Raw genomic sequence first — 10,522 nt, forward strand, 5'->3', positions numbered from 1 at the left:
GCACAGAAAGGCTAAATGCCTTGCCCAAGCTCACAGAGTTATTACAATTTCTATTCTAATTTTTCAATCTATCAAGAACTGAATTTTTTTAATGTCCATGATACTAAGCAAACAAATCCTAGAGAAAACTTTTTGCTGTCCTCTTTAGCAAATATCTAATAGCAACATAATTTGAAACACTCATATTGCAAAAGCTTACTCTACTCCAAAAGAAAAGTTTATCAAAATATGTATGAAATCTAAGTGGTGACTCAACCTGATTACCAACAGTTTTATTACCTATTAAAAATATTTGAAAAATGGTAAAGAGTATCTCAATTTCATTATCACATCACACTTCAGTGTGCTAAATAAAACTAAGTAAAAAAGGCTAAATCCACATTCACTGAATATACAAAAATAATAAAGTTCTCTAAATTGATACCAAAGCAATTCATTTCCAGAGCGCTAGCCACACTATGTAGGGGACAGATACGAACTTCTAATTTCCTTCATTCACTGTCTTAAACCATGTTCTTCTGAATCTCTATTTCTCATCCCTTAATGACATCTCCGGCAGAACACATGGCCTTTTGGTCACTTCCTGTAGCTTAAAAAAAAGTTGCTAAATACATGAAACACAGTGCCAGATTCTGTGCGCTGACAGGTATCTACTACTCTGCCTAACACACAGTAGGCATTCAATAAATATTATATACTATTACTATTATATTTCATCATTAAGATGCCACTAATATACTCCATTATTTTATGTGCTTCTAAGAATGAAAAGTCTAACTCATGGGACAGCATTAATTATAAAATGTATACTGAATTTCAGCTGTTAAAATGTAGGAACAGTATATATTAAAATTAATTAAATAAGGTATCAATTCAAGACCTCATTATTTTTGCCTAAACGATTTGGCTTTTCTGTCTTTGGTCTTCTCACCAACGCATCCTCCAAGATCTAAATTACACATCTCACTTTGCACTGTTACTGCCCCCTAGTCTCTTCTTTAAAATTCTTGAGGGTTCACACCCAGGAAACATTTAAACTCCTCAGCAGGGTATTCCAGGCCTTCACCATTTTATCCCTTCCAGGCCACCTTTCCAAACTTACTCCATGAGCTCTCCAACACCCATCTACTAAACCAGGTTTCATTAACGTGCTTAGGACTCTTCCACCTATCTATGCCTTTGTGCAACATTATTCTATCTACCCTAACCCTTTCCCCTCTTTACCATGTGATCAAACCCTATTCAATCTTTACTACCCAGTTCAAATACCACCTCTGTGATACTTTCTGAGATAAATACCTTTGATCTCCAGAGCAAAATCCATTGGCTATCCCTCTGTAACATAATACTATGATTAGCAGGCCACATAAGTTAGGAGCTTCCCTGGCGCAGGGTCTTACTTATCTTTACAACTCCAACCCTGTGCGTGATCCTGACCAATGTACCACATGAAGAATCCAGGCTCTGAAATCAGACACATCTGTGTCTGAATTCTGGTTTGTTTTTTACCACTTACCAGCTATGTGACCACAGGAAACATACGCAATCTAATAATCAATGTTTTCTTAAATAGGAATTACAAAACCTACCTTAGAGGGTAAGGATTACATATAAAATGCCTGGCACACCAGAAACAATTGACATTGGCTGCTGTAATTATCATTATTATTTTATTTTTAGATTTTATTTATTTATTTTTAGACAGATGGGAAGGGAGGGAGAAAGAGAGGGAGCGAAATATCGATGTGTGAGAGATACATCGATTTGGTTGCCTCTCATACACCCCTAACTGAGGACCTGGCCCACAACCCACGTATGTGCCCCTGACGTATGTGTGGGAATCGAACCAGTGATCCTTTGGTTTGCAGGCCAGTGTTCAATCCGTTGAGCCACACCAGTCAGGGCTTGTTTTATTTTTTATAAAATAAAAAAGGAAGGTGGCACTCAAGAATCCTTAATGAATTGGTTTAATAACCTATTCTGATCTTCTCCAGTTACATTGTATATGCCACAACTTTGGCTTCATAATGTGCCACAAGAGATGGGGGTGTATTCTTCACATACAGGTAATGCATAACCTGTGTTAACATTCAAACACAGATCATGTTACAGAGGAATGGCTAAATGATTTTTCAACGTTCCTGAGTCTTGCTCTCTACCTAACCCCTCAAGCCTTACCATAATTCCTCAGTCCAGCTATTACTTCAGCAGGTGCTGGAGAACAGATCAGACCACACCTAAGTGTATGGAATTAAGAGCAGGAACTCTTACAATCTCACCTCTGCTACCCACAATTAGCAGTATCAACATAATTACTTAATGGCTCTAAGAATCAGTTTTCCCAGTCTATCAAAGCCAACAACTAGCTAAACATCATGCTATAAAGAGAAAATGATTTCAAAGTACTTACCACAGTGCCCAACACAGTAAGCACCCAAAAGATAACAGTTGTTATTGCCACTGATACCACCAGTGTTGTCATTTATAATTCCCATATGAAAGCAGGAGCGCCAAAGTACGACAGGATTGATTTCAAATACTGGCTCTATTACTAACTAGGTATGTAGCCATACTCTAAGCCTAGGTTTCCTCATCAGTAAAATACAAATAAAAAATCATTTATCTTGCAAAACTGTTGTGAAGCAGCTGATACCTGCTTCATAACTGCCCAAGAAACGTTACCTCCTTTCTCCTTAATGACAAACTGACCACATTTCCACTAATTAAATTCAAAAGAAAGAGAATGGAATCCCAGGGAGCCAACTGTCCTGGGGAGGCAGGGGAGGGTGTGGAGAACCACAGAATCCTCACCTGTGGGTTTCCCTTATTCTAGTAGATGCTCCCTAAGACCAGAGAGCTTTTTCTCAGGCCCTCTCCTTACTTTCTGTTAGGAGTCTTGTACTCCAAAGCAGCAACTCTCAGGAACTTTTAGGGGAATCCAAAAGGTCAGAACTAGTATTTTCATAATAATAGTACAACTTCACTAGATTTCTTCTCTCTCACTCTTTCAAGAGCACACAGTGGAGTTTTCCAGAGGCTACAAGAGGTGAATGCCATGTCTCTGATGGCTAGTAGGTATATTTGTATATTTTGTATTTTAAATATTTGTTTTAATTTCTAATACAGCATTTATCAGTAGACAGTGGAATCTTCAATAATTAGGAGTTGCAAGTGGGCCCGAGACCAAAAAATTTATGAACACTGCTTTGAGGTACAGAAAAAGCCCACGAAGCATATGGAGTCCTCTGTGAATTACAACTTTACCAATTCAGCCTAAATAATTCACACAATAATCTAAAAACTTCTCACTTTCCTGTCTGATTACATTTCAGCCCTTCAATCTTCAAAAAAAATCACTTGTTTGCCCTGACTGGTATGGCTCGGTGTCCTCCCACAAACCAAAAAGTGGCTAGTTTGATTCCCAGTCAGGGCACATGCCTGGGTTCCCGGCCAGGTTGAGGGTATGCGAGAGGCAACCGATGGATGTTTTCCTCATACATGGACATTTCTCTCCCTCTCTCTCCCTCTCTCTAAAAGTAAATAAATGTAAATAAGTAAAGTATTTTTTAAAAATCACTTGTTCATTAATTATGTATGAATAGTCAGTGACAGAACTGGGTCTATGGACTTCTAACTCCTTATTCCTGGTGTATATAGTCTTTCTAAATACTGCAGGTCATCCTCAATAAATAAGAGATGACTATGTTTTCTTTATCAATGCATTGTCCCTCTTGTTACAGAGATAACGAAATTGTTAAGTTACACTTACAAGCAGGTTAATTATACTTTCCTCTGACCTCTAATAAATAAATAACTGTTTAAGAATTTTTTCATCAGTCCCTACAGATAACCACCTGCTTGGTAATGGGAATAAATAGGTCATTTTTCCTCCCATAAATAAGTTACATTTCAAGGTAAATAACATAAAGAGTTTGAAAACTAAGGAAAAAAATCTGCCATATCATTTACACAAGTGATCCAAATTTATAACAATATTCCAAGATCTCAATCTACAATCTTCCCTTTCTCTACCATTTTTAATTTTTAAAACAGTATGTTGACTGAAATATAAAACCAAAAACAAAAATTACTGTTTTTTGTTTTTTCTATGTTTAAGATAATGAAAGATCTGGAATCTGATAACAAATCTATCAGCCTGTAGCAAGCAGCAGAACTCCCATAAATATTGGTTGAATTAATGAATAATTTTAAAGTATTTATGTTCATGAGCTTTGTCTACCTGGCTTATTTTAACATTTACTAGGTAAGGGAAAGACCTGAAAAGGCAAGAACACTAGTGAATTCTGACATTCTTTCAATCCTAAAAGCCAGTTAAATACCAGGCAACCCACAAATCAGCTTTGGTTGAGCTATACAACTTGAGCAGTCTTCCAAACTTTTTTTATGTCAAATCCCTATGAAAAAAAAAGAGAGAGATGTACGATACACTTCTCATATATATTTATAAATTATATCCTAAAATTGTGTTCATTATAAAACATACAATTTTTTAAATAGAAGTTATTAAAAGATGAGACAGCTCTGGCTGATGTGGCTCAGTGGATTGAGTGCCGGCCTGCATACTGAAGGATTGCTGGTTCGATTCCCAGTCAAGGCACATGCTTGGGTTGCAGGCCAGGTCCCCATTAAGGGGCGCGCGAGAGGCAACCACAGATTGATGTTTCGCTCCCTCTCTTTCTCCTTCCCTTCCTCTCTCTCTAAAAATAAATAAAATCTTTTTTAAAAAAGATGAGACAATGATAAAATAATTTTACCTTTCATTTATGAATACTATAAAAATATTTTTAATCTAAGAAATTATCATCAATAACAATACTTTTAGAGAACAACATAACTGAAAAGTTTCATTATTTTTAAAAAGCTTAACTTTTTGTGATATAGTATTCTGGTTCAACCTTCAGGATTCACTTGATTTTGAATCTTGATTATGACTATCAACTGAAAAAGTCCCTCAGAATAACTCCTAAACAAGATCACCACATCATCCACTTATTAAATATTAGTAAAATTTTATTTCTTCCTTGCCTTATGTATAAAAATGACTATAACTAATAGTTCTAATACTATCTTCTCTTACTCTGTTGGAATTTGGGGTACTCTCCTTTGGGGATCTATGGAACCCCTAGCCAGCACAACTCAGTCAGTCTCTCAAACTCTTTCCAGATTAGAACTAGATCTGAAGCCAGGACTAATTTTCCATGGTCATTCCATGGTCACCCCAGGACAAATAAGATTCTTAGGTTCTTATGATCTGGGCCTTCACCCAAAGGCTGTTTCAAAACCAACCTGCAGGGAGGGATGGATGGACAAGTATAATCTTTCCAGGATACTTACCCTAACACATTTCATTACACAAAAATAATAACGAACAGTAATACCTTCCTGTCTTATACATTCATTTTCTCATTTAAGAAACATTTGTAAGTGCTAGGCATCTTACTGACACAATCACTTACAAGTATTATCTTAAATATGCTATTCTGTACTTTCATTTGCAGAAGCACTAAGAAAAAGTGTGGTTTGTGCCCCATCGGGTGGCCAAACTGGAAATTTCAAACAAGTCCCAGCAAGGCAAGTTAACCCTGACTAATCAACACAATACCTTTGGGAAACTGAAGCCTGTAACACAAGTGTCCTCATGGGAGAGTTCCATAAATGAAAACCACAACAATGTTCGGGCAGTGTTTCCCTATACTTAAAAATAAGGGGTGTGCAGTTATGCAGAATCTCTCCCAAATCCTCCAACAAAAAATTAATCCATTGCCATCACAGTTTATTTAAGTTAAACAAAAGAGTTTCTTTAGGTCAGCTTTCTATTCACAGATTAAAATCTCCTCAAAAAATTTTAAAAGGGCACTATTAATATAAAAGGATGTTGTTAATAATAGTCCTTCAAATTCTTTCTTCTTCATATATCAAACATAATTAAACCGTAAAAACATACAGAAATTTACAGACAGATAGGTCCTTAGGAAAGATAGGGCTGTGACTTAGAAACCATCAAATCCAGTTGGCTCCCATTATAGATAAAGAACCTAAAGCCTAGAAAGGGAAAGTGATTTAATCAGGGTCACACAGCTAGGCTAGAGGACTGACTCCCAAAGCTTAAACATCTGTGCTGGAGAGACTAGCTGTCTATATGTGACCTGGACAAGTGACTTAACCTCTCTTGACCTTAGTTTCCTTGCCTGAAAAAAACAAGGAGATAGTCTCTGAATTTCCTTTAATCTCTAAAATCCTGAAATTTAGATACCTCATTAATTTAGTATCTTACAAAACTACAGTATACACTAAAAAAAAAAATTCTGAAGCACATGGCCCTAGGGAAGAAAACACAAGTCAGCAGGCTAAGGGACCAAATATATTTGCTTCTTTTGCTAGTATTCTGTAAAATATTAACATGGTCATACTAATCTATTAGGTTGAAACTGGTCTTAGTTAAGTTTGATTAATCAATTACAGTACTCTAAAATATATAATCTGATCCTAAATTTCTTTTTAAAAGTATCCTTACAAAAATTTATTAATGTTCTGTTTTATATGCCAAGATTTACACTCAAATAGATTACGGGAAGCAGGAATAGTCTATGCTCATTTGCCTTTATTCTTTATAAAAACTATTTAGAAATGGATCAAATAGATTTTCTTTATAGGTTCTCCATATTGTCCTAGTATTTTATGCTTTATTATTGTGCCTATGAAGACCTAGTCTAAGAACTCCACAATATATTTTTAAATTAGAAACTCCAAAAATTTTCAGGACAGTGATCGGTAACTAACACAAATAATTTTAACAATTCAAGGAAGAAAAACCATCAGAAGTTAAATAAAAAACCTATGAACTACAATGAACCTTGAAAAGCTCTGGCCCTATATTCTTACTTTATAGAGGAGGAAAGAGCCCTGGAAAGGCAAAAAAAACTGTCCCCAGGGTCTCATGGCTAACATATACAAGAACTAGCACTTACTGTATGACTGTATATACACAATAATACATATAATTATAGGTATAAAACAAAACTGTCAGCTTCTACGTAACACTCCGCTTATTTCAAGTAAAATTTAATATAGCAAAATAACATAAAAACCAAAGATAAAGCAAAGGGGTTCACTGAACTAGAAACCACCCTAGGCTAGAAATCAGGGGTAATACACCAAAATTTCACCACCCATGCCTGAATAACAAATTCAGGTGTCTGTTCTACTAAGAGTGTTTCAGGAACATCATCTTCATACATGAGAGACTACATGTTATTGCTTTATAAGAGGGTTCTTTTCTCTAGCAAAGGCTCACATTTTTTATGATGCTCTTTTTTCCCCCTAAATTTTTAAGCTGCCAACATTTCTGGACTCTAAATATTCTTATTTATGCTTCTTTAAGTATGTTTAAAGGACAGCACCAAGCTCTTAAGAAACAATATACAACTCATAGATCCTAGCCCTATTTTTTTAAAAAAAGTCTTTAATGGCTCCAATTCACAAAGAAAAGTGCCCCTTATTTAATTCTGTCTACCAAACAAAGAGCTTATCCAGGACAGGAGTCACATAGTAGGGACTCTCCGCAGAATAAAATTTCAATTATACACAGTAAATGAAATTATTTATAATTGGCCGGGGAAAAATAATGCAATCACACACATGCTCAGGAATTTTGTCCCTCTATGACCGATCCGGAGTAATCATTTAAGACTAGTATCCAAATGGAATATGTGAATGAGGAGTCCCAGAATTACTGTGGCTATTCCAGCCACAAAGCTGACATTACAAATCAAGAGGTAATTGCATTTTCAAACTGAACCGTTTGCTTCCACTTCTAGCCCAGATATACCAAATTAATACAATTCTATGAAACAGTTAAGTGCTGTGCTACTTAAAATGAGTAACAGCATACAGCCACTATTACTTCTGCCCCAATCAAGCAAGCCATACTATACAGCAAGTGCAAGACGATGCCTCAGCATGCTGTGTCCTACGCCTCTTTGAAGAACTGGCAGTGGTGCTGAAAATTACTAGAAACATGAAAGACCAATACCCTCCTCTCTATAAAAACCATCATCTGGACTCTAGCCAAGGTTTTAAAACTGACCAAATGTTATTAGGAGCAATAAATCAAAAACTCTCCAGGCTGACTTATTTCATTCTTATAAATGTAGCCACAAAACACTATAAGAAAATTAAGTGACAAGAAAAGCATTAATAATTTTAGGCCTTTCGTTTCTGGCAATAATCAAATATTGTATGTTATTACAAGCTGACTTTACTTTATTATCGTCCCAGGTTCTGTTTAACCTACCTACATCCTCTTCTCTGTCTTCTCCAATTATTACAACTGCTATGTGAATTAATGTGCTATTGCCTAAACATCCCATCACTGAACTTAAATAGAAATTAAACAGAGAACTAAAATATTTTATTTCATAAAATCTAGCTAGCACATTTGCGTTCACATTGATTTTATACTCTTTGTTCTTGCACATAACACAGATGTGACTTCCTGGAGCTTATAGATAAGTCCTTTCTCTACCCAGGAGCTGAACTGCCAGCTACTGAGAAAAACCTATTGCAATGCTCTTCGGGTGTCTCACCTTCGGAATCTGTAAGTGGGTTCATCATCTTCACTTTCCCCTGAATTAATGTTAAGGTTCCTTATCACTATCTATTAAATACCCTCCAGGAGCTGTCAGCACAGGAGTTGGGGGGCGGGGGGCACGATTTCTGTAACACAAGTATGGTTTCAAGTCCATTTGTTTACAATATGGTACTTTTCTCCCTAGTTCACAAAAATTTTAGGGGGGAAAACCTGAAAATGTTAATAATTCTCTTCTCTCCTCTTTCCTCTTCCCCCTTCAACTCCCTTCCAAAACAACAGAAGAGCCAAAGCCAGAGATGTGATTACTTTGTATACTTCATGCAATCAGTGAAAAAACGAGTCTCATTATCGAAACAGAATAGTTGATTATACAATACGTTTGCCTTCTGTAACCACTGCCTGTGTGACAACACATTTAAGTCAAGTTTCAACCCTGTTCCTAAGCCTTTGTCAACAGCGGGCAAGTGGGGGGAAGCCGAGGGGCTCCGTGGGACCACGGAAATCCCTGCAGGGGCTGGTCGCGGAAGAGGAGGGTTCCTGGGAGAGAGGTGAGGAGAGAGAACCCAGAACTAACCTTGCCCAGGGGGTGCTCGCCCCAGGGTGGGGACGAGAGGTCGGGGTGACGGAGATGCGGAGATTAGCGCGGAAGCGCCGCGACCCGGGCTGCCCTCACACCCCACTCCCCCACCTGCGGGTCGCCCTCCCACCACCGCGCCCCAGCCCCGGCGGGGCAGAGCCTCCCTCCCGGCCCGCCGCCTTCATATCCGTTACCCCGGCGGCAGCGGGGCGGCGGGGGAGGGGAAGGTCAGCGGGCCCCGGAGGGGCCGGCGCGGCGGGGATGCCGCAGTGGCTCCCCGCGGCGCCGTGTCAAAGTCCGCCCCGGCGCGGGGAGGCAGCAAGAGCGGAAGGCGGCCGTAGAGGTCGGACTGGCAACACGGTGGACCCTCCGAGTCCTCCCACACCCCGGCCGCCGCCGGTACCTCATACTGGATGTATTGCTTCCTCCACTCCGGAGTGATGTGCGCGGAGAGGTGCTCAGCGAACTTCATCCTGACGTTTCCCCCTCACTCCCGCTCGGGTCCAGCAGTTACAGGCGGCGGCGGCAACAGCGATTCCGACTCCTCCCCACATGGGCCCTGGCGCGGCGCGGCGCTGAGCTTCTCTCCTCCTCCGCCGCCGCCGAGGTCTCCTCAGTGCCGCCCTCCCGCCATCTTCCTCCTCCTCTCCATGGCCCCGCCCCGCCCGCCCCGCCCACTATACGTCATCGCCATGGTAACCGCCTACGCCGCGCCGACGAAAGGGGCTGAGTAAGGGGTGGGATTTGGGTACATTCCTTAAGGCCCCGCCTTTTCTGGGCCGGTCTTGCTGGAGGCACCTCCCCTGACCTCTTCCGTCTGGCTCCTTTCCGCCTTACAGCTGCTCTCTATCGCCTGCCTGGGAAGTTGCAGTGTTGTTATTACAATTAATATTAATACTGTAGAAACAATCATCCATACAAGACATTTATATTTGCAGAGTTATGCAAATATTTTCCATTTTAATATTTATTCTTAGTAAAACCCTTGAGGATGGATCTGAATTAACCCAAACTGAGTAACTAAAACAAACTAAATAGTTAAGAGCCAAAAGCATTCAGAGGAACCAGATTTTACATGTTCTAGGTGCTCAATAAATGATTGTTGAAGGTAACTGAACACATCAGTGCCAAAAATTGTGTGCTGCTTCTGAATTTGAATTAATTATGCAGTCCCAGGTCTATCAGAAAGGCCAGTAACAACACCTGGTCTCAGACCAGGATGGAGTGGGGGTTGGGTGGACCAACTGGACTTGGGAGTGAGCTTTTTGAGAATTAGGGGTAGGGTTGGAAGGGAAACCAATGTTGGGAGGAAAGAGAATCCCCTGGAGGTAGGG

General features: G+C 39.4%; 1 protein-coding gene across 2 annotated transcripts in view; it reads right to left on the minus strand.

The window, feature by feature from the left end:
* Nucleotides 1-9,857, minus strand: part of XPR1 (xenotropic and polytropic retrovirus receptor 1) — a 135,962-nt gene extending 126,105 nt beyond the window's left edge. For both annotated transcript variants that reach the window (XR_011650689.1, XM_024552933.4), the window contains exon 1: nt 9,592-9,857. Coding sequence is in view for 1 of the 2 variants with exons in the window: in XM_024552933.4 (XP_024408701.1) it covers nt 9,592-9,660 (69 nt within the window). In the remaining variant the exon portion in view is untranslated. The remainder of the gene's footprint in view (nt 1-9,591) is intronic.
* Nucleotides 9,858-10,522: the final 665 nt, after the last annotated feature.

The sequence above is a fragment of the Desmodus rotundus genome, chromosome 12, assembly GCF_022682495.2.
Source record: "Desmodus rotundus isolate HL8 chromosome 12, HLdesRot8A.1, whole genome shotgun sequence".
In the NCBI taxonomy this organism is placed as follows: Eukaryota; Metazoa; Chordata; class Mammalia; order Chiroptera; family Phyllostomidae; genus Desmodus; species Desmodus rotundus.